General features: G+C 47.5%; 2 protein-coding genes across 13 annotated transcripts in view; both read left to right on the top strand.

Moving 5' to 3' along the window:
• The first annotated feature begins 7760 nt into the window (after nt 1-7760).
• On the top strand, nt 7761-21735 carry QTRT1 (queuine tRNA-ribosyltransferase catalytic subunit 1). Of its 2 annotated transcripts, XM_030879695.3 has the most exons (10): nt 7761-8023; nt 8266-8334; nt 8430-8568; nt 15102-15180; nt 15321-15436; nt 18598-18736; nt 18970-19045; nt 19149-19258; nt 19346-19433; nt 19523-21735. In XM_030879695.3, exons 1-10 carry the CDS (start codon nt 7781-7783, stop codon nt 19673-19675), a joined length of 1212 nt encoding a protein of 403 aa, XP_030735555.1. In that variant the 5' UTR covers nt 7761-7780; the 3' UTR covers nt 19676-21735. The 2 variants fall into 2 exon arrangements, with proteins under 2 accessions (XP_030735555.1, XP_060151576.1); XM_060295593.2 differs by lacking the exons at nt 18970-19045; nt 19149-19258.
• A 582-nt stretch (nt 21736-22317) lies between these two features.
• Nucleotides 22318-23579, top strand: part of DNM2 (dynamin 2) — a 92774-nt gene continuing 91512 nt past the window's right edge. For 3 of the 11 annotated variants that reach the window (XM_030879705.3, XM_060297123.2, XM_030879700.3), the window contains exon 1: nt 22320-22612. In XM_030879705.3, the coding sequence (XP_030735565.1) occupies nt 22452-22612 (161 nt within the window). In that variant the 5' untranslated portion in view covers nt 22320-22451. Of the gene's footprint in view, nt 22613-23579 lie in introns of all 11 variants that reach the window. The other 8 variants (XM_030879703.3, XM_030879698.3, XM_030879697.3 and 5 more) reach the window with 5 other exon arrangements.

The raw sequence follows: 23579 nt of genomic DNA, 5'->3' as shown, positions 1-23579 counted from the left end.
TGGCACCTGCTCCATTAGTGTTGGCAGCGTTGGCTCTTAATCATCATAATTTTTGGGGAGAACGAAAAGAAATATTGGAAAATCAGGAGAATGAGGCTAGAAAAGCTATAGGAAGAATGTTTCAAGAAGGTGGGAGTGGGCTTCCCTGGTGGCGCAGTGGTTGAGAGTCCGCCTGTCGATGCAGGGGACACGGGTTCGTGCCCTGGTCCGGGAAGATCCCACACGCCGCGGAGCAGCTGGGCCCGTGCGCCACAACTACTGAGCCTGCGCTCTAGAGCCCGTACGAACCACAACTACTGAGCCTGCGCGCCACAACTACTGAAACCCGCCCGCCTAGAGCCCGTGCTCTGCAACGAGAGAAGCCACCACAATGAGAAAGCCGCGCACCGCAACAAAGAGCAGCTCCCGCTCCCCACAACTAGAGAAAGCCCATGCACGGCAACGAAGACCCAATGAAGCAAAAAATAAGTTAAATTAAATAAATTTTTTAAAAAAGGGAAAAAAACGCATGCTTTAAAAAAAAATAATAACACAGAGTTACCAGAGTTCTCCTGTTAAGGGGGCAGGTGAAATGGCGTTGGAGAGGCTGTGCAGAAACAGGCACTTCCATATACTGCTTGCTGGTGAAGGTGCAAACGCCACAAACCCTATAGAGGGCATTGAATAGGATTTATTATTCTCTTTGACGTAGTCATCTAGCTGCTGGAAAATCTTCCTAAAGAAATACTTGCTGCCCTGTGAAATGACTTAAATACAAAATCATTCACTGCAGCCTTGTTTGTAGAAGCAAAAGATTACTCACAAGTGAGAATCAACAGGAGACCCCATAAGTGAGAGCTGGTCTACCCATACTTTGGAATACTAGACAACTTTTGAAAAAGAACAAGGATGGGAATTTCCTGGTGGTCCAGTGGTTGGGATGCCTCACTTTCACTCCAAGGGCCTGAGTTCAATCCCTGGTTGGGGAATTAAGATCCCACAAGCCATGCAGTGTGGCCAAATTTTTTAAAAATAAATTAATTAATTAAAAAAGAAAAAGAACAAGGAGACTATGTACTGACATGGGATGGCCTCCAAGGTGTACACAAGAAGGGAAGTGCATGCGCCACGGTTACTAACAAGCCTCCTTTTGTGTATAAAGGGATAAAAGTAAGTATTTAACTTAATATTTGCTTCTGTTTGCATGAAAAAACACTAGAAGGACGCAAGAATCTGATAAAACATGTTACTAGGAAAGGCTGAGTTGGAAAGTGAGTGTGGGGGTGATGAGTTTGTTCACCTTTTGTACTTTCTGAATTTTTTATACATTCAGAAATGTGAAATATTACAAATACAGAAAAGTGCATAAAATACAAAAGTGCCGTTCATTGAACACTCTTGTAGTTACAACCTCCAAAGACCAATATTTTGTATTTTTGTTCCATATGAAGATTTTATATATATATATATATATATACACACACACACATATATATTTTATTTTATTTTAAAATTTATTTATTTATTCATTTAGGCTGTGCCAGGTCTTAGTTACGGCATCTTAGTTAGTTCTTAGTTACGGGATCTTTAATTCGAGCTCTCAGTTGTGGCATGCATGCGGGATCTAGTTCCCTGACCAGGGATCGAACCCGGGCCCCCTGCACTGGGAGCACGGAGTCTTAGCCACTGCACCACGAGGGAAGTCCCAGTACATATATATTTTAAAAAGGAGTGTTCAGCTCAGCTGTGTTGAATTCTGCTGCCAAATCATCTGAGTAATGAAAGATGTCAGTAAATGGCTCAAACATCTGAAAATGTGTTCAATCTCAGCAGCATAAAATCATGGAATGCACATTAAAGCCAAAGGAGATGCCATTTCTCAGTCACCCGATCGGCAAAATTGAACAGTTCTATAAATATAGTTGGTGAAAACCTGATGAGGAAGCTTATCTACACTGCTGTTGTGGATGTCAATTGGTGTGATCACCTTGAAAAAAGTTGGTCCTGCCTTTTCAAGTTGAATATCCACCTGATCTAGGGTCCTGCAGTTCTATTCCTAGGATTCTTGCAGAAGTGTACAATGAGATGCACACACAAATGCTCAGAGCAGCACTGTTTATAATAGCAAAACCAAACACACAAAACAAAAGCTGGGGACTTCCCTGGTGGTGCAGTGGTAAAGAATCTGCCTTACAACACAGGGGACGCTTCGATCCTTCGTCAGGGAACTAAGACCCCACATGCCGTGGGGCAACTAAGTCTGTGCCACAACTACTGAGCTCGCATGCCTCAACTAGAGAGCCCGAGTGCCGCAAACTACAGAGCCCATGCGCTCTGGAGCCTGTGCACCACAACGAAGAGCCTGCGTGCTACAACAAAAGATCCTGCATGCCTCAACGAAGATCCCGCATGCTGCAACTAAGACCGGACACAGCCAAAAATAAATAAATAAATAAATGATGAATGAATCTTTAAAAACAAAAACTGAAGAGTTCACAAGTCCATTGACTGGAGAAATTATAAGTACATCGTGGTATATTTATACCAATACATAAAAAAGAAATGAATGGATCACAACTACATACAACACAAATGAATTTTACAAACATACTTGTAAGGAACATTAAACAAATCACAGGGACTAGATGTGGCATAATATGATTTTATTAGTGGAATAGCTGTGGGACAGACGGCAATTTCTCCCATACCTCCTTTTTGCTATTGAGTTAAAAAAAAAACTACTATGAAACTTATACTAGAGTAAGTTGTAAGGGTTTTGAAATTTTTAGACAATTCCATGAGTCAGTGATCCATGACTAGTGGAAAATGACAGTTCAAACACTCTGTTAGTCTATGAAAGATTCCAGAAGATTAAAAAAAAAAACTCCACCATTAGTATATTGAGATGAATCAACCCTAAACAAGACAACTGCAACAATAAAGTACATATTTTCTTTTATATGCTGAAAAATATGTAAGTATAGACAAGAGTGAATACTAAGGACTTCCCTGGTGCCGCAGTGGTTAAGAATCTGCCTGCCAATGCAGGGGACAGGGGTTCGAGCCCGGGTCGGGGAAGATCCCACATGCCGTGGAGCAATCGAGCCTGTGCGCCGTACTACTGAAGCCCCCCGTGCGTAGAGCCCGTGTCACCGAAATGGGAAGCCACCGAAATGAGAAGCCTGGGCACCGCAACGAAGAGTAGCCCCCCATTCGCCGCAACTAGAGAAAGCCGGTGCGCAGCAACGAAGACCCAACGCAGCAAAAAAAAAAAAAAAAAGAAGAAGGAAAAGAAAAATGAATGCATACTAAACATCACTTAATATTAAGAGGTTAAAAAAAAATTAAGAGATGAGAACTATTTACATGGGACAGGCATGGGAAAGATAATTCACAGTATACATTTTATGTGTATTTTTTAAGCATGTATTATCTATTTAAAAAACTTAAATCTATTTAATTAAAATGGAATCATAAGTCAAGTTTATTAAATTCCTGAGTTCTCAAAAACTTCTTTGTATTTCATACATTTTTTGTTAGTGCACACGTTTTATTTACATATATATATTTACCATATACTGTGGTAAAATATAAATTTTACCATTTTAAACTTTTTTCATATTTTCTAAAAGATTTCTTCCCCCCTTTTATTGAGATATAATTAACATATAATATAACACTGTACTAGTTTAGGTGTACAACATAATGATTTGATATATGTATATACTGCGAATATATTTAATTTTTTGAATGGGAAATAAAAACATCAAAAAATATTAAAAAGGTAATCGATCTTCTGCATGCTAGCTTGAGGAGCTTCACAGATCCACTTCTTAGTGAAACGTGAGAAGTATTATAAAACAATCATTTAAAGTCTCTGGAAATAATCTCAAGGGCATACAGTAAATGAGGAAACAACTATTGAAAAAAATCTATGAGTAAATTCGGCTAGACCAGGGAGCTGGTATTTGATATCTCCTACCTCCCTCCTTTATACCAGTTCAGCGAGATGGAAACTCCAGTCCAGACTGGAGTAACCAGTAGCAGGAGGTTGCTCCCCAGTCGGAGGGCTAACTTCTCAGGAAGGGCAGCAAGTCAGTATTTCTCATTCTACTCACAGCTACCTGTGTTGAGGCTTAGTTACAGACAAGTGCAGCTCTTCAAAGAGAGAATAACTGAGAATTTGCCAAAATTATGGAAAGACCACAATCCTCACATCCAAGAAGTCCAGGGAATCCCAAACAGGATAAATTAAAATTATTAGATACATCATGTGAAATTGCAAACTGGCAAAGATAACGGAATAATTTTTAAAGGAAACCAGAAAGACAAAAACAGATCTCAAGAAATAGCATTTACATTTACATTACAATATCACTTACTATTTCTTAAGTGATAATAGAAGCCACAAGTGGAATAAATTCAATGTGCTAAGAGAAAATAATTGTCAACCTAGAATTCTATATTCGGTGAAACAATTTTTCAAGCGCCAGTGCAAAATAAATTTCTTTTAGGTAAACAGAAATTTAGAAAGTTTATCATCACAGGGTTCTTATTATTGAAAAAAGTGTCAAAGAGGTACTTCTGACAAACAGAAATTGATCTGAGATCTGTGAGTAGAAGTTATAAGCAAAGATATTGCTATATATGTGAATATATTTATAAACATTGATTGCATAAAACAACAAGAACAACAATAATGCCAAATTTGTGAGGAAAAAAACCCCGGTCAAGATATCAAACACTGGACAGACAAGCCTTCTGAGTTCTGAGTTCAACTGTCTAGAAACCTTAAGTTGATTGGGACCATGGTAAAGGTAAAAATCTATAATTTGTTAAGTATGCCACTTAAAATTGCTAGAGCATCTACCACAAAAATATAAAGTGCACAGAAGTTTCATAAAATAAGAGGGAAAATGAATTGAGAAAAAATTTTTGATTGATTCAAAAGAAGGCAAGAGAGATAGGAAAGAAAAAACAAATATAAGAACCCACAGAAGCTACAAGAATAGAAAGCCTGTAAAAAGATGGTATCAGATCCATTATAAATGTATATTGGTAACCATTATAAATGTAAATCGACTAAACTTATCAATAAAAGGCAAAGATCATTGGAACGGTGGAAAAGTACAAAAATCCAGCTTTTTGTTGTTTTCTAAATATACACAAACAAGACAGAAAATTTCTAAATAGTGGGATATACAAAAATATTTAAGGGTTATCATAACATGAAAGTAATTGGGGAGGTTATTTTATTTTATTATTTATTTATTTATAAAAATATTAAAATATTTATCTATTTATTGGCTGCATAGGGTCTTAATTGCGGCACGTGTGATCTCTCGTTGTGTCTCACGGGCTCTTCGTTGCGGTGAGTGGGCTTCTCTCTAGTTGTGGAGCACTGGCTCCAGAGTGTGTGGGCTCAGTAGTTGCGGCGCGCGGGCTTAGTTGCCCCGCGGCATGTGGGTTCTTAGTTCCCTGACCAGGGATCGAACCCTCGTCTCCTGCACTGGAAGGCGGATTCTTAACCACAGGACCACCAGGGAAGTCCCCTGGAGTAGTTTTTTTTTTTTTTTAATTTATTTAACGAATTTATTTTTGGCTGCGTTGGGTCTTCATTGCTGTGTGCGGGCTTCCTCTAGTTGCGGCGAGCGGGTGCTATTCTTCGTTGCGGTGCGGGGGCTTCTCATTGCGGTGACTTCTCTTGTTGCAGATCACGGGCTCTAGGTGCGTGGGCTTCAGTAGTTGTGGCTCGCTAGCTCTAGAGCACAGGCTCAGTAGTTGCAGCACACGGGCTTAGTTGCTCCGTGGCATGTGGGATCTTCCCGGACCAGGGCTCAAACCCATGTGCCCTGCATTGGCAGGTGGATTATTTAACCACTGAGCCACCAGGGAAGTCCCTGGAGTAGTTATTTTAATATCAAATAAAAAGATATACACGGGCTTCCCTGGTGGTGCAGTGGTTGAGAGTCCGCCTGCCGATGCAGGGGACACGGGTTCGTGCCCCGGTCCGGGAAGATCCCACATGCCGCGGAGCGGCTGGGCCCGTGAGCCATGGCCGCTGAGCCTGCGCGTCCGGAGCCTGTGCTCCGCAACGGGAGAGGCCACAACAGTGAGAGGCCCGCGTACCGCAAAAAAAAAAAAAAAAAAAAAAAAAAGAATACCATGACCAAGCTGGATTTATTTCAGGAATGGAAATAAAATGTATATAATAAATTAGAAAGTAAATATTATATGATTGGACTTTCTTTTCTTTTCATTGTTTTTTTTTTTTGGCCCCCTCCAAATCACAGCCTGGCCAGTAGTGACACTAATCTCTCCAAACCTTTAGGCCTTTTTTAAGTTCAGTCCCAGAGGTGGAGGGCATGAGCTGGTACTACTGAGAAGGGGAAGACGGAGGTAGGTAGACAAGCTTGGGAGGACAATCATGAATTCTGCTTTAGACATGTGGAGTTTGGATGTCTACAGATGCCCACTGGGGGTGTCAAGGAGGCATCTCTCAAGAGGAGATGGGAGTTCAGGAGAGAAGACTATGCTGAGAATAAAAATTTGGGTATTGTCAATGTATAGAGGGTTTTTTTAAAAAAATTAATTTGTTTATCTTATTCATTTATTTTTGGCTGCTTTGCCTCTTCATTGATGCACGCTGCAGTTCTCTCTAGTTACAACGAGCGGGGGCTACTCTTCGTTGTGGTACAAGGCCTTCTCATTGCGGTGGCTTCTCTTATTGCAGAGCACAAGGCTCTAGGCGCGCAGGCTTCAGTAGTTGTGGCTCGCGGGCTCCAGAGTGCAGGCTCAGTAGTTGCGGTGCACGGACTTAGTTACTCCGTGGCATGTGGGATCTTCCCAGACCAGTGCTGGAACCTGTGTCCCCTGCATTGGCAGGCAGATTCTTAACCACTGCACCACCGGGGAAGTCCTGTATAGAGGTTTTTAAAAGCATCATATCAATTACAGGATATGTGATATACAGTCATCGGTGGTGGAGGGTTTTTAAGATTGGGGGAGTCAGGAGCAACTGACGGTGAAAATGTGAGCCAGTGTGGGAATATCAGATGAGTGTTGCTGACAATGGCAATAGCAAGTTCAAAGGCTCTGAGGTGGGCTTCATTGGTGGGCGCTTTCCAGACGTGGACTCAGTGAGGACTCCACCACACTGAGAAACTGGTAGCATTAGCCCAAGGCTTCTAGGTCAGGCTCTTGCTGAGATCAGCCGGGCTTTCGGCGGGTGGTCTCGAAAGGAAGGCTTCTGGGGCAAACGCGCCCTCTGCTGGCCAGGTCAGATATCAGCTCCATTTCCAACCATAAGATTATTCAAGTATTAATATATATCTATACTGTTATTATTAGTGGGTTAGGACCCAGGTTGTATCCCTGGTCGGGGAACTAGGATCCCGCAAGCTGAGAGGGGCGGCCAAAAAAAAATTGACAAAAGATTACGTCAGGCACTGTGTAAAAATCTATATACATCCATCCTGTCATTCAGTATTCGCAACGTCCCTATGTCTAGATACTATTATTCGGCCCATTTGATGGAAGATAAAATTATAGCTAGAGAGGCTTTTACTTCGAGGAATTGGCAGGAACGGGCCTCCAAACCAAGACAATTTTAATGTTTCGCAGCAGTGTGCTGCCTGTGGGAACTAACTGGGCGCAGCGCAGAGACAAGCTCGCAGACGTCCGTTTCCATGGTTCATCTGACGCTCTCCCTAAGCTTCGGCCCGCGTCGCGCGCCACGTGACCTCAGCCAACATGGCGCCGCCCAGGGTGTTCCACGGACCACGTGGTTCCGGCAGGCAAGATGGCGGCAGTTGTCAGCCCGACGTCCCTGGAGTCGGCTCCGCGCATCATGAGACTGGTGGCCGAGTGTAGCCGCTCTAGGGCCCGGGCAGGGGAGCTGCGGCTGCCACATGGGCCGGTGGCTACTCCAGTGTTCATGCCAGTGGGCACGCAGGCCACCATGAAGGGCATCACGGCCGAGCAACTGGACGCGTTGGGCTGCCGCATCTGCCTGGGCAACACCTACCATTTGGGTCTGAGGCCGGTGGGTGGGCTGTGCCCCGGGCTGGGCGGCGGTGAAGCGTGGGGGAGCCCAGGAGATTCCCTAGACCCGGGCACGCCTCCTAAACTCTATCGACAAAACGCATATCGAGAGTCCCGGATGGCTCAGGCCTTGTGCTGGGCGTGAGGAACCAGCGAGGATGGAAGTTGGCCAACCCTGTCGCCCCAATATGAGCCCCAAGGGTTGCCCTCACCCCTAGCCTGACCCTTCTTCCCCCACCCCAGGGCCCTGAGCTGATCCAGAAAGCCCGCGGTCTCCACGGCTTTATGAATTGGCCGCACAACCTGCTGACGGTAAGGCGGGGTCAGCGCCGGGATCCGAGAGCCCTCCTTGGGCGTGGATATTCCCAGTCCCGTTCTTGTCAGCCCTGCGGTGGGGTTTCCCTCAGGACAGCGGCGGCTTCCAGATGGTGTCCCTGGTGTCCCTGTCCGAAGTGACGGAGGAGGGCGTCCGCTTCCGCTCCCCTTACGATGGTGACGAGACCCTTCTGAGCCCCGAGAGATCCGTGGAGATCCAGAACGCGCTGGGTGAGCGGATACCGGGGAGCCGCCCCTTCCCCTGCCTTTCGGAGGTGGAGGTGAGGCGGGCCTGCTCTTTTCGTGCTGCTCGGCTTTGGGCAAGTCACTCCCCCTCCCTGAGCCTCACCTGAGGGGATAGTTCACAAAAATGACGATGTAATGTCAGTAAATCTCTTATCACAATGCCTGACATGTATTAGTAGCTTTTCGTATTATCTTTCTTGTTACTGTTTCTCTTAAATAGTAAATTAGCTGGGCAAAGATATGTTGAAATAATGGGGGCAACAAGGGAGGTATCGGGGAGGCTTTAGACCCCTCCCATCTCCATCAATATCCCCTATTCCTTGATAAGGATAACTAACATTTCTCAATCTCATAAAGTGCTATGGAAACAGGTTCAAAACTTCCCATCTTCCAAACAGACTGGTGCTTTTAGACCCCTCTATGTACAGATTCTGTGGCTTCTGCTTATAGCAATGGGCCTGGGTGCTGGTGCCATACCATCCGTGGAACTTACAGTCCAAAAGGGAGACAGGCATTGGTGAAAACATCTTAATTAGAAAGGCAGAAAAAAGAGAAAAAAAAAAACCCCCAAAAACAGTGCAGGTAGAGTGCATTGTATATTTCCATTTGTATTGGGGAAAAAAAACCCAAATTCCAAACACATGATTTGCTTACGGTATCTCAGGAAGGAAAAATAAGAAACTAGTATAGGTTCTCGGAGGGAAGGGAACTGAAGAGCTGGGTAGACAGGGAGCATTTAAATTCTCTTCCTTTTTAAAAAATTGGGATATAATTGACATGCAATAAACCGCACATATTTGAAGTGTACCCTCTGGTACGTTTTGACACATGTATACACCCATGAAACCTTCACCATAATCAAGGTAGTGAACATGTCCATCACCCCTAAAGGGTTACTTGTGCCCCTTTGTAATCCTTCCCTTGGTGGGCAAGAGACTTTTCACCAAATATCCTGTTGTATTTTTTTAAATTGGGGGTGCATTTAACATTTTGAATAATTATATATTATTATTAAAATAAGTTATTAGGGAATTCCCTGGTGGTCCAGTGGTTAGGACTCTGTGCTTCCACTGCAGGGGGCACGGGTTCGATCCCTGGTCAGGGAACTAAGATCCTGCAAGCCACATGGTGCAGCCAAAAAAAAAAAAAAATTTGTTTTAAAGGCACAAATAGATATAAGGTTGGGACCCTGACTGTGAAGGCCAAGTACATGGGACTTTTGGCATGATTCAGTCTGTAGGCTCAGGGAATGTTGCCCTAGGCCTAAAACCTATATGGATGAGGAGGAATAAACTAGATGTCCAAAGGGGCGAAGTATGTTCTGGAAAGAGGAAGCAACCAGTGCAAAGGACCTGAAGCAGGACCAAGACTGGCATGGCTGGAGCTGAGTGGGTTAGGGGGAGTGTGTGTGTGTGTGTGTGTGTGTGTGTGTGTGTGTAGGGTGAGGACAGGGAGGTGTTGGGGACAGGTCCTACAGGACCTTGTGAGTTTTGGTTTGTCCTTTAAAGAAAAAACTTGAACAAGAAAACATTTTGTATATATTTCTTTTTTTTTTTTTTTTTTTGCGGTACACGGGCCTCTCCCGTTGCGGACACACAGGCTCAGCGGCCATGGCTCACGGACCCAGCCGCTCCGCGGCATGTGGGATTTCCCGGACTGGGGCACAAACCCGTATCCCCTGCATCGGCAGGCGGACTCTCAACCACTGCGCCACCAAAGAAGCCCTGTATATATTTCTATATAAAGATGTGTGCAGGAAAGAGTGGTCTTCCCATGCCTATATTCTATCCATCTCTTTCACAAGTCACCACTGTTTCTAGTTTCTTATGTATTCTTCCAGAGTTTATGTAAATACAAGCAAGTTCAAATCTATTCTTATTTTTTCCATGATGAGAGCATGCTATTTATGGCACATTCTTCTGTACCTTGCATTTTTATTAATTTTGGAAAATTTCAAGTGTATACCAAAATAGACACAACCCCATTGACCTGTCACCCAGCTTCAACAATCACCAGGTCACAGCCATTATGTTTCATTAGTATCATAGCCCACTTTGCTTCTCCCATGTTATTTTCTGTGGGAATTTGCCTAAGATTGGTGTTACGTTTCATAGAATTGTCCAGTAAATCCCCCTGGGCCTGGAGTTTTGTTGTGGTAAGGTTTTTAATGATGAATTCGATTTATTTGATGAATTCGATTATAATGATGAATTCGATTATTTATTTTGATTTGGCTATTCAGATTTTGTGTTTCATTTTGGGTCAGATTTGATAAGTTGGATTTTTCAAGGAATTTGGCCATTCCTTGAACTTTATTTCAACTTTCTTGGCATAAAGTTGATCATTAATATTCTCTTATTAACCTCTTAATGTTATAGTGCCTGTAGTGATGTCTCCTTTTTCATTCCTGATGTTAAAAACTTGTGATCTCTTCTTTCTTGGTGTCTGTTAGGGGTTTATTGATTTCGAGTTTGTTGATCTTTTCCAAAAACCAACTTCTGGCTTATTCATTTTCTTCATTTGTTGGTTTTCTGTTTTGTTGACTTCTTTGTTTTTTTTTTTTTAAATGGCTTTATTGAGATATGATATACAGACAATTCACCCATTTAAAATGTACAGGTTGGGACTTCCCTGGAAGTCCAGTGGTTAAGACTCCATGCTACCAATGCAGTGGGCACAGGTGTGATCCCTGGTCGGGGAACTAAGATCCCACATGCTGCACAGTGCGGCCAAAGATAAAAAAAAAGAAGATCAAAAATAAATAAATAAATAAATATAAAATGTACAGTTCAGTGGTTTTCAGTGTATTCACAGAGTTGTACAACCATCACCACAATCTAATTTCAGAACACTTTTATCACCCCAAAAAGAAATCTTGTATCCATTATCAATCACTCCCTATTCCTCCCTCCTCCAGTCCTATGTAATCTACTTTCTGTCTCTATAGATTCGTGTATTCTAGACATTTTATGTAAATGAAATCATACAATAGGAGGTCTTTGTGAATGGCTTCTTTTACTTAACATAATGTTTTTCAGGTTCAGCTATGTTGTAGTATGCATCAGTACTTTATTCCTTTTTATAGCCAAATAACATACTAGTTAATAGAAATGCTTCATTGATTTCATTTTATTTTTTGATAGTTGCAATCTTATGTATCTTGTTTATTTTTAAATTTTTCGCTAGTTTTGCATTGGTTTTCTTTTTCTAGCTTCTTAGTCTCCGTAGATCATCTGTATTATATCAAACCGAATCTCAGACGCCCTACCACTTCACCTCTAAGTATTTTAATTTTTATCTCCAAAACATAGTTTTTTAAAAAAATTTATTTATTATTTTTGGCTGTGTTGGGTTTTCGTTGCTGTGCACGGCTTTCTCTAGTTGCGGTGAGCGTGGGCTACTCTTCGTTGCAGTGCACAGGCTTCTCATTGCAGTGGCTTCTCTTGTTGCGGAGCACGGGCTCTAGGCACGCAGGCTTCAGTAGTTGTGGCTCATGGGCTTTAGTAGTTGTGGCTCGCGGGCTAGAGCGCAGGCTCAGTAGTTGCAGCACACGGGCTTAGTTGATCCACGGCATGTGGGATCTTCTTTGACCAGGGCTCGAACCCGTGTCCCCTGCATTGGCAGGTGGATTCTTAACCACTGCACCACGAGGGAAGACCCATAGTTTCTTTTTTCTTTTTTTAAACATAATCACAATACCATCATCCCACCTACAAACAATTAACAATAATTCATTAACATCATCAAATATCTGGCCAGTGTTCAACGTTCCAGTCATTTCATAAATGTCAGTTTTTCTTACAGTGTGTTTACTTCAGGATCCAAATAATGTGCAGATACTGCAGTTGTTTGAAAGATCTCTTGTCTTTTTTAGTATATTATATATATTGCATATCATATAGTTCTGCCTTCCAATTCCATTTTTTTTTTTTAGCAATTTGCTTTTTCTTTTTGCTTCTTTTTTTTTCATTAAATTTTTTTTTTTTTTTTTTGGCCGAGCCGAGCAGCTTGTGGGATCTTAGTTCCCCAACCAGGGATGGAATCCATGCCCCCTGCAGTGGAAGCCCAGAGTCGTAATGATTGGACTGCCAGGGGATGCCCCAGCAATTTGCTTCTTCTTTTTTTAAAAAAGATTTATTTATTTATTTATTTATTGTGGCTGTGTCGGGTCTTAGTTGTGGCACGCAGAATCTTTCGTTGAGGCGCACGGGCTTCTCTATAGTTGTGGTGCACGGGTTCCAGAGCGTGTGGGTTCAGTAGTTGCAGTACACAGGCTCTCTAGTTGTGGTGCGTTGGCTCAGTAGTTGTGGTGCATGGGCTTAGTTGCCCCGCGGCATGTGGGATCTTAGTTCCCTGACCAGGGATCGAACCCACGTCCCCTGAATTGGAAGGCAGATTCTTAACCACTGGACCACCAGGGAAGTCCCAGCAATTTGCTTCTTGAAGAAACTGGTTCCTTTGCCCTATAGTGTTTCACCGGGTCTGAATTTTGCTGGTTGCATCCCCTGGGTGTCGTGTAATAGTTTTCCTCCACCCTCTAGATTTCTTGTAGGTTGGTACTTGGATCTAGAGGTTAGAGCCAGATTCAAGTCGTTCTTCCTTTTGGCAAGAAGTCTTCACAGTGTGTCTGTCCATCAAGGGGCATCTGATGTCTGCCTGTCTCTCCCAGTGAGCTGTCATGCTCCTCCCCAGGAACCATTATTAGGAATTGCAAACCGGTGATGTTCCAATTCTGTCATCCTTTCTTCATTTATTAGCCAGATTACTTCTGTAAAGAGAAACATTTCTCACCTACTCCTGGGAGAGCAAGCAGTTTAGTTCACACAGGAAGAGTGGGATTCATTCTTTTCCCTCATTTACTAGTTTTTATGGGTTGATTATGTAGCATCTTCTAGCAATGATAAACTAATGTTTAGTTTTTTAGGATCTCCATGCACTCATGGGTTTAAATGTATTTGATACACTTCAATCAATTGCAGTTAAAATCCTTATTGCTTCTCAAATCGCCCCATCTTTGGCTAGTGTGGTACACTGTGCTTTTTTCCTATAATGATACATCTTGGCAATATTTCCTTGTGATTTCTAACCTATAAGTCCACAGTCTCTAATCTGAAATTCTTGTGGCCAGATAGGTGTCAGAATTCAGAATTCTCACATTTTAGAAAGATAATAAAGGGTACATACCATTTATTACACAGTACCTCGATTGGGTCTGGGGCAGTACCCTGTGGTATTACACTTCACTTTTTTTTGTTTTTTTCGGTACGCGGGCCTCTCACTCTCGTGGCCTCTCCCGTTGCGGAGCACAGACTCCAGACGCGCAGGCTCAGCGGCCACGGCTCACGGGCCCAGCTGCTCCGCGGCATGTGGGATCCTCCCAGACCGGGGAACGAACCTGTGTCCCCTGCATCGGCAGGCGGACTCTCAACCACTGCGCCACCAGGGAAGCCCACTTCTTTTTTTTCAATTAAAAAAAATTGTGTTAAAATACACATAACATAAAATTTACCATCTTAACCATTTGTTTTTTCTTTTTTTTGGCTGCACTGTGCGGCATGCCGGATCTTAGTTCCCTGACCAGGGATCAAACCCATACCCCCTGCAGTGGAAGTGCAGAGTCTTAACCACTGGACTGCCAGGGAAGTCCCTACACTTCACATTTATTGCATTAACACTTATGAACCTTCACAGCAAATTAGGTTTTTAAAAAGATGACAACTATTGGGCTTCCCTGGTGGCGCAGTGGTTGAGAGTCCGCCTGCCGGTGCAGGGGACGCGGGTTCATGCCCCGGTCTGGGAGGATCCCGCGAGCCGCCGAGCAGCTGGGCCCGTGGGCCATAGCCGCTGGGCCTGTGCGTCCGGAGCCTGTGCTCCGCAGTGGGAGAGGCCACAGCGGTGAGAGGCCTGCGTACTGGAAAAAAAAAAAAAAAAAAAAGATGACAACTGTCTCAGGTTTTGCTGCCAAATGAGGATGCCATAAGCATAAGAAAAATCCTATGATTTTGAGAAGTTTCTGGATTTTGGATTTGTGGGAAAGAACCTTCCATTAAGGCCTGGACCATGGTTTACTTAACTAGACCCCTGTGACACTTGGACTCCCATCTTGCTATTACCCAACACACTGTGAAGAATCACTTGCTACACACGTCATTTGGTTCTTGAAGGGTAAATCTGCAGAGGTGGGATTTTTTTTTTTGGCTGCACCGCACAGGTTGTGAGGTTTCAGTTCTCCGACCAGGGATTGAACCCGGGACCTCGGCAGTGAAAGCGCCGAGTCCTAACCACTGGACCGCCAGGGAATCCCCGAGGTGGGATTTTATTCTACAGTAGTGCCAGGGCAGGGTTTTAGCTGGTGGGTGGCAAGATCAGATGTGCATTTTGAAAAGCTTCCTCTGGTTGCTGTATAAGCAGATTGGGGGTTAACTGGGAGTCAGCAAGACCTGGAGAGGGACCTGGGGTCCAGCTTGTCCTCAACGTGGGGACTTTCCCAGTGACTGTGTTCCTGTCTCACTCTCCAGGCTCAGACATCATCATGCAGCTGGATGATGTGGTCAGCAGCACTGTGACAGGGCCACGTGTGGAAGAGGCCATGTACAGGTGTGTGTGTGTGTGTGTGTGTGTGTGTGTGTGTGTGTGTTCGGAGAGGGAGGGGGAGAGGGAGAGGATCCTGGTCCTGCAGCCTTGTCTCCCTACCCCTCACCAAGTCCCTATGGCTTACAACCAGGGTCCTCTTTCAGATCAATCCGCTGGCTGGACCGGTGCATTGCAGCCCATCAGCGGCCGGACAAACAGAACCTCTTCGCCATCATCCAGGGTGGGCTGGATGCGGATCTCCGGGCCACCTGCCTCGAAGGTAAAGCCATGTGCCAACAGGACCAGGGCTTTTCCATTGCAGAGAGCCCCACGTGGGCCTGGCATGCGATGGTGCTGAGAGAGTTGGCGGTTTTTTTGTTTTTGTTTTTGGCTGCGCTGCGGCTTGTGGGATCTTAGTTCCCCAACCAGGGACTGAACCCAGGCCCTCGGCAGTGAAAGTGTGGAGTCCTAACCACTGGACCGCCAGGGAGTTCCCAAGAGTGATTATTATGTGTTGTTGTTTTTTTTTAATAGTTTCCTTGTTTTTTTTGATGTGGGTTGCTTTGTTTTTGTTTTATTTTTGTTTTTGTTTTTTTTGCGGTATGCGGGCCTCTCACTGTTGTGGCCTCTCCCGCTGCGGAGCCCAGGCTCCGGATGCGCAGGCTCAGCAGCCATGGCTCACGGGCCCAGCTGCTCCGCGGCATGTGGGATCTTCCTGGACCAGGGCACGAACCCGTGTCCCCTGCATCGGCAGGCGGACTCTCAACCACTGTGCCACCAGGGAAGCCCCTGATGTGGGTTGCTTTGAATTTTATTTTTTTCTGATGTTAACATTGCAACACCTATTTTTATTTATTATTTTTTCTCTCTTTTTAAATTTTTATTTATTTATTTTTCTGGTTGCATTGGGTCTTCATTGCTGCATGCAAGCTTTTCTCTAGTTGTGGCGTGCAAGGGCTACTTTTTGTTGCAGTGCATGCACTTCTCATTGCGGTGGCTTCTCTTGTTTCAGAGTACAGGCTCTAGGCGCGCAGGCTTCAGTAGTTGCAGCATGTGGGCTCAGTAGTTGGGGCGCGTGGGTTCAGTAGTTATGACTTGTGGGCTCTAGAGTGCAGGCTCAGTAGTTGTGCGGCACGGGCTTAGTTGCTCCGCGGCATGTGGGATCTTCCTGGACCAGGGATCGATCCCGTGTCTCCTGCATTGGCAGACAGATTCTTAACCACTCCGCCACAAGTGGTTGGACAAGAAGTCCAAGAGTGGTTATTAATTAACAAAAGAGCACTCTAGGTGGAAGGAACAGCTGAAGCAAAGGCCCTCAGGCAGCATGGAGCAGAGTGTGTTTGGAGAATAAAAATTCCAATAGCTATCAATTTTCGGGTGTTCACCAGGCACTATGCCAGACGCTGGTCATGGACTGACCCATTGAGGTTTCATAAAGATCCTGTAAGGTGGGAACTACCAGGTTCCCAAGGTTATAGGAGGGGAAACTGAGGCACAGAGCTGTTAAGTTACTTACGCCCAGCCACACAGCGTGCATGTTGCAGAGCTGGGATTTGAACCCAGACCTTGGGCTCTGGAACCTACAGCATTAACAGATACATGGAGCTGCTCCATCCCTGGGGAGTGAGACATGCAGTCAGTCAGGAGCAAGGGGTTGGGCCCGAGGCATTGTGCTGCTGGTGGAGGCCCTGGGACAGCACACCGAGCTGCTGGGGAGCTATGGAAGGCTGTTGAGTGGGAGAGTGGGAGAAAAATCCCAATGAGATAGGAAGCGTAAGGCCCATAGAGGAAGCTGGAGTAGTTGCCCAGGGGGAGGGTGACAGTGAGGCCTGAACCAAGACCGTGGTCATGGAGACAAAGTGGAGGCAGAGATGGGGGCTCAAAGGCAGTGAGGTGTCACGGACAAGACTCTGGGTTCTGGAGTCCACACAGCTGGATCCAACCCCCTGATCTGTTGCCTCATGGCTGTGCATCCTTAGGCTAGTGGTTTGGCCTCTCTGAGCCTCACTTTCTTCCTCTGTAAAATGGGAACATACTCCCAATGTCATGGGATCGAAGTGAGGAATAAATGGGAAAATTTGTTCAAGGTGTCCCACCTGCACCTGGCATCAGTGTATGCTGTTGTGAAGACTGTCCTGTTGTAATTCCTTTTGTCCTCAAACTGCCCACCACCCCCAGTCTCCACCCCCACCCTGGTCCAGTAAGTCTTTTTAATGGAGACCCACAGTCAGAAGTACATTTCTTGTCATGGCTCTGGATGCGTGCACATATATGAGAGTGGAAACCAAGGCTTCCTGAAGCATTTACCATTATACACGAGAGAGTCTTTGATACAATATTTTCTATTCTCATTTAAAAAAAAAAACAACAGCAACAACCCTGATCTCATCCCATCAAATCAAATTCATTTCTCAGCCACCTGCAGTTTGACAAGCACTGTCCCGGTGGTGCTTCTCAGTGCTCTGAGTCTCGCCTGCACCAGAACCCCCCAGGCTCTCCCTATGACTGGGTCAGAGTCTGGGGCCAGGACGGACCTGGGAAGCTGCATTTGAACAACTCATCCCCAGTTGGTTCTGCTGCTCACTCCGGCTTCAAAACCCAGCCCCAGACCAGGCCTGCTTTGTCAATGCTGTGGCCTCCCCCCTAGTTGAACTGGGCAGCTGGGGCCAGAGATAAGTCTTGGTTTTGAGGCTAGACCTGGGTTTGAATCCAGCCTCTGGCATATGTGGCCTGGGGCCAGTGGTTTAAGCTCTGCATGCCTCAACCACAGTGCAGATCTGCAGCTCCTGCCCTGCAATTCTGGAGCCTAATTGCCCACTTCTGTTTTTTCTTTTTCTGGTCTTACTGCGAGGCATGTGGGATCTTAGCTCCCTGACCAGGAATCGAACCTGCACCCCCTGCAGTGGAAGTGCAGATCCCTAACCACTGGACCGCCCAGGAATTCCCCTGCCCACTTCTAATATCCAAAACACGCAAGAATTTGCAATTCATTTGGTGGCAAGATCAGACTTACTGACCCCAGTTTGTTAGGAGTCTTTACACATTTTGTTGTCAAAATGTTACAGCGTTTGATGACAGGCTGTTCTTCAGCATGTAGGATGTTCACTGTTCTAAAACCTAGAAAATTTTGAAACACATCTGGCTTCATCTTAGGTTTCAGCTAAGGGAGTGTGGGCCCTGGGCCTCTCTCCTGAGGATTGAAGAAGAAGCCCTGACATGCAGCAGGCATTCTATAAACGGTAGCTGAGATCACCAGCAGCCCCCAGACACACATACACCACACATATACTCTCTCTCTCTCTCTCTGTCACATTTTCTTTTCCTGATGGCCTGTGGAGGTCTGGGCAGGGTCTGCCCTGAGGGTGAGGAGGAAGAAGAGGAGGAGACTGTGGCCTATTTCCTTTTCTCTGATCACCGCTGACCTTGCCTCTGCACCCCTAGAGATGACCAAGAGAGACGTGCCAGGCTTTGCCATCGGGGGCCTGAGCGGGGGTGAGAGCAAGGGCCAGTTCTGGAGGATGGTGGCGCTGAGCACCTCAAGGCTGCCTAAGGACAAGCCCCGATACCTGATGGGGGTCGGGTATGTGGAGGAGAGGGGAGATAGCCCTGCCTACGGGGAGGGGATTCCTGGGAACCCCTGCCTCTGGGGGTCGGGGAGGGGGAAGGACACAGCCCTGCTTGGGAGGGAACTGAGGAGGACATGGCCCTCTGCTGGGGGTGGTTCTGAGGGTGCCATTCTTGGGGATGGGGGCCCTGGGTATGTGACCAGGGCTTGAGGTTCTCTGCTCCCCTCCCCCACGGCCCCACCCCCAGCTATGCCACTGATCTGGTGGTCTGCGTGGCTCTCGGATGCGACATGTTTGACTGCGTCTTCCCCACACGGACAGCGGTGAGGCCCTTGGCAGGGGAGAGACCGGAGAGGGATTGCGGGGGCCAAGGAGGGGGGGGAAGACCTGGTTGACCCACCTTCCCCTCCCCCTGTCCACCCCCAGCGCTTTGGCTCTGCCCTGGTGCCCACGGGGAACCTGCCGCTGAAGAAGAAACAGTATGAGAAAGACTTCCGCCCCATAGACCCAGAGTGTGCCTGTCCCACCTGCCAAAAGTAGGGGAGGATGGAGCCTGGGGGCAGGGGGAGGGCAGGGAGGGGAGCAGGACCCGGCACTGCTGACCCCCCTCCTTCTGTCCCCAGGCACAGCCGGGCCTTCCTGCACACACTGCTCCATAGCGACAACACCGCGGCCCTGCACCACCTCACTGTCCACAACATCGCCTATCAGGTGGGCCTGTAGCTGGGAGGGGTGAGGCAAGGGGGATGGGGGTCTCCCCTATGCTGGTGGCTGATTGCTGACCCCCCTCCCCACTGCAGCTGCGGCTGATGAGCGCTGTACGCGCCAGCATTGTGGAGAAGCGCTTCCCCGACTTCGTGAGGGACTTTATGGGCACCATGTATGGGGACCCCACCCTCTGTCCCTCCTGGGCCACTGAAGCCCTGGCCTCTGTGGGAATCACACTGGGATGACCCCGCTTGGGGGAGGGAGGGAGGGAGGGGATGGGAGATATTGAAGGATTTTTTTTTTTTTTCAATTATAACATAGAGTGTGTCCGTGTCTTCTTGGGGAGGTGGCCTGTCTAGGTTCCCTTCCTGGTCTGAGTGTCACTGGGGCCCATGTCACCCCCACCCCCAATTGATAATAACAACAAGTAACCATAGCAGCAGTTGTTATCTGGAAACTGAGCATGTAGGAAGTGCTCAGAGTGGGAGCTGCATTCCTTTCCTGTGGCTCAGGCCCCCCAGCCATCCTGGGGGTGGAGAAACAGGTCCAGAGAGGGGGAAATCACTTGCCAAGGTCACCATCAAGGAAGAAGCACCTGGGCTCCAAAGCTCTGGTTCTTGACCTTGACTCTTCAGACTTAATCTAGTTGTCAGTAAACACAGTGATAATAACATGTGTGATCTAGAAGGTGCTTATACTGTGCCTGGCACTGTTCTAAATGGTCGTCAAGTGTGTTTAATTCTTGCAACTTTATGGTTCCCCATTTTACAGATGAGGAAACTGAGAAATGAAGTCACTTGGTCATTATCACCCAGCAAATAAACAGGCCTAGGATCTAATCCAGATATGGCCGATTACAGAGCTGGTGGTGCTCTTAGAAGCTACAGTTTTTTAAACTGAAAAAGTAACACTTGTAGGATCTACAATTCAAATATCATAATTATCAATTTGTGTATTCTTCCATAAATTTTCCATGTGTACATTTTTTCATGAATGTCAGCATCCTATACATGCAGTTCTGTACCTTGCTTTTTTCCCTTCTCTTAGTGTATCTCAAATTGTTTACACGTCAGTACATGAAAACTTCCTCAATCTTGTTTACAGATGCTGCATAGTATTTATTTAATGAGCTCTATGGATGAGCAGTTAGGGTGTTTCCAGGTTTCTGTGATCGTGGTCAAGGCTGCAGTGCCAAACATTGTCAGTCATTTTGCCTATCTCTGAGACTAATAGTTTTGGGTCATGGACCAGGCATATACCTTTGGCCACTCTGCCATCCTCCTACTCCTTCTTTCTCCATTCCCCTGTTACCACCCCGCTCTGTCAGACTACTTCCCCACCTCCTTTGCTGCTAGCTCCTTACTGGGCTGTCTCTCTGGCCTATGTATGCCCAGCATAATCAAATCATTTGTCTTAAAATTGTTCCACCTATTCCCGGCCTCTTTTACAAGTGGTCAAGAGTTCCCAGTTCCCAGAACCCCCAACGTTACCTGCAAAATAACGTGTTTTTTCCTGGGGAAAGGGTCCGTTGAGTTTCATCGGGTACTCGAAAAGATCCAGGGGCTTCCCTGGAAGAATCTGCCTGCCAATGCAGGGAACACGGTTCGAACCCTGGTCCGGGAAGATCCCACGTGCTGCGAAGCAACTAAGCAACTAACAACTACTGAGCCTGTGCTCTAGAGCCCGCCAGCCACAACTACTGAGCCCGCGTGCCACAACCACTGAAGCCCGCACGCCTAGAAGCCCATGTTCTGCAACAAGAGAAGCCACTGCAATGAGAAGCCCACGCACTGCAACGAAGAGTAGCCCCTGCTCGCTGCGACTAGAGAAAGCCCACACGCAGTGAAGACCCAACACAGACAAACATAAAAAATAAATAAATTTATTTTTTAAAAAAAGATCCAAGATGCGTTGAAGTTCAAGAGGCAGGGGAACAACGTTGGAGCGTTAGCCGCATCAAGACAGGCGTGAGCGGAACGTATTCCTAGGGGAGAGCACAGCGTTTGCAAGGGCATGGAGACGTCTTAATAGGAATGAAAGTGGGAGCCAGCGAGGCCGTGCTAGACTGCCTCTCCCTAGGAACTATTAACAGCCTGACTCTCACCTTCAAAGTGCATTGGGACCCCGCGCAGGGAGCTGATTTGCAAGCCCGGGCCCGAGACGCATTCTGGGACTTTTAGTTTTCTCTAGAGCCCAGAAACTCACAAGTGAGGATCGCCACTGCATCCTACCAGGAGGTGGCGCGCGTTGGCGAGTACTGCGGGCCTACCCTCTGCTCCGGAAGACTCCAGTAGACACGACAATCACAAGAACGGGAGGAGGTTCTTTGATGGACAGGTACAGTTTTCAATCAGAGTCAAGATTCGGAGGTTAAGTCCCACTCTCTTGATTTGTTGGCTGATGAAACGGGGTGATATTTATATAAACCAATGGGAAATTTTTAGGGAACTAGGTAGCGTCAAGTGACAGACCGTGGTTAAGAACCGATCCCTAGTATCATTGGCCAGCTTTGTTGACTGGCGATCTCCCTGCCAATAAGATTGGCGGATGTTCCTGCTATCCTGGAACTGCCCCTAATAGGCGGGGCCAAAATGCCTTTTCCCGAAACACCGCCTCCGGGCCTGGATAACTCGCTTCCCGCCGCTATTGGCTTCTAGCACAATAGCGACAGTTCTTTCGTCCAATGAGTCCGAGAGAAGGTCCCCAGGGGGAAGACTCATTTGGCCGTAGGCCCGTGCTTCGCTTTCATTGGCTTGTGTGCACGAGTGACAGCGCAGCCGACCAATCGGGGGTGGCGCGAGAGCTTTGGGTGCAGCCCCAGGGCCCGGGCGGGAGGTCGCTTGGGTCGGGTGTTGCCTGAGAACCGGATGAGGCGGCGACCGTGAGGCCGAGCCGGGAGCGGGCGTCGCGCCGAGGCCCGGGCGGGCGGGGAGCAACGGCCGCGGACGCCGCGGGGCCGCATCGTCGAGGGCCAGGGGCGGGCGGGGAGCGCTGGGCTCTCGGGCCGGGGCCGCCGGCGCCATGGGCAACCGCGGGATGGAAGAGCTGATCCCGCTGGTCAACAAGCTGCAGGATGCCTTCAGCTCCATCGGCCAGAGCTGCCACCTGGACCTGCCGCAGATCGCCGTGGTGGGCGGCCAGAGCGCCGGCAAGAGCTCGGTGCTCGAGAACTTCGTGGGCCGGTGAGCGAGCGGGGCGGCGACAGCGGGCAGGCGGCGGCCTAGGGCGCGGAGGGCGGACCGGGAATGGCGCGTCCTGCGCCGCCGGCGTAACTGCGGCGCTTGCGTGCCCGCGACGGGGACGGGGACAGGGAGGCGGGCCCTGTGGGACGCCCTGGGCGGAGGGCTCCCTGCCGGGGCTGGGGGGCGTGGGCCAGGAGGTGCGGTGAACCCCCGCCGACTCTCTGGCCCCCGGCTGTAGTGGGTGAATTATGCCATCTGGTTGTCTGTGGGTCAGGGATAGGTTCCCCTTCTCTGTCCGAAACCTGTCACCTAGATATATATTGGGCCGATCCCTGCGGTCTGGCTGGCTGTTCATTTATCTGGAGCAGTTTCTGTCGTCTGGTTGGCTGTCTCTCTGTCCTGGATAGGTTTCCCCGCCGCCACCATTTGGCTATCCATCTGTCCAGTACCGCAGGGCAGCCCCCTGCTGCCTGGCTAGCTATCCAGAATGACCTGTCCTGTCTGGTTGCCCATCCGTGCCCTTCCCAGACTTTAACACTTAGCTATTCCTCTGTTGGGTTACCCAGCTGGCCTCTGCTGTCTGTCTGACTGGCTGGCTGGACCTAGGAGACCCTGTTGTCTGGCTCTCCTGGGCTGACTCTTCAACTTGGTGCCTGGTGAACGCTGGCTCCTCTCTTCCAAGTGGACCCTTTTGTCTGTCTGTCCTGGTGTCTGTCCTTCTCCTAATCTGCCTGTCAGTGCCCTAGCCGTCACCTCTGTGGCAGGGGGTGGTGGGAGCAAGCAGAGGAGAAGGGAGCTGAAGGATGAGACCTGAACTCCTTTCTATTGGAAGTAGGACCCCAGGGGGAACTTCCTCCAGGAGTCTCTCCTGGCCCATGTCAGGGTGCCTCCGGGGCCCTGGAACATAGGGTCCAAACCCCAAGCTGGTATGCAGCCTTCCCTAGGCAGCCCTGAGAAGCCTCAGATT

This window comes from Globicephala melas, chromosome 3 (assembly GCF_963455315.2).
Source record: "Globicephala melas chromosome 3, mGloMel1.2, whole genome shotgun sequence".
Lineage (NCBI taxonomy): Eukaryota > Metazoa > Chordata > Mammalia > Artiodactyla > Delphinidae > Globicephala > Globicephala melas.
Note: the sequence above shows the minus strand (reverse complement) of the source record. Positions and strands in the feature narration are given on the sequence as shown.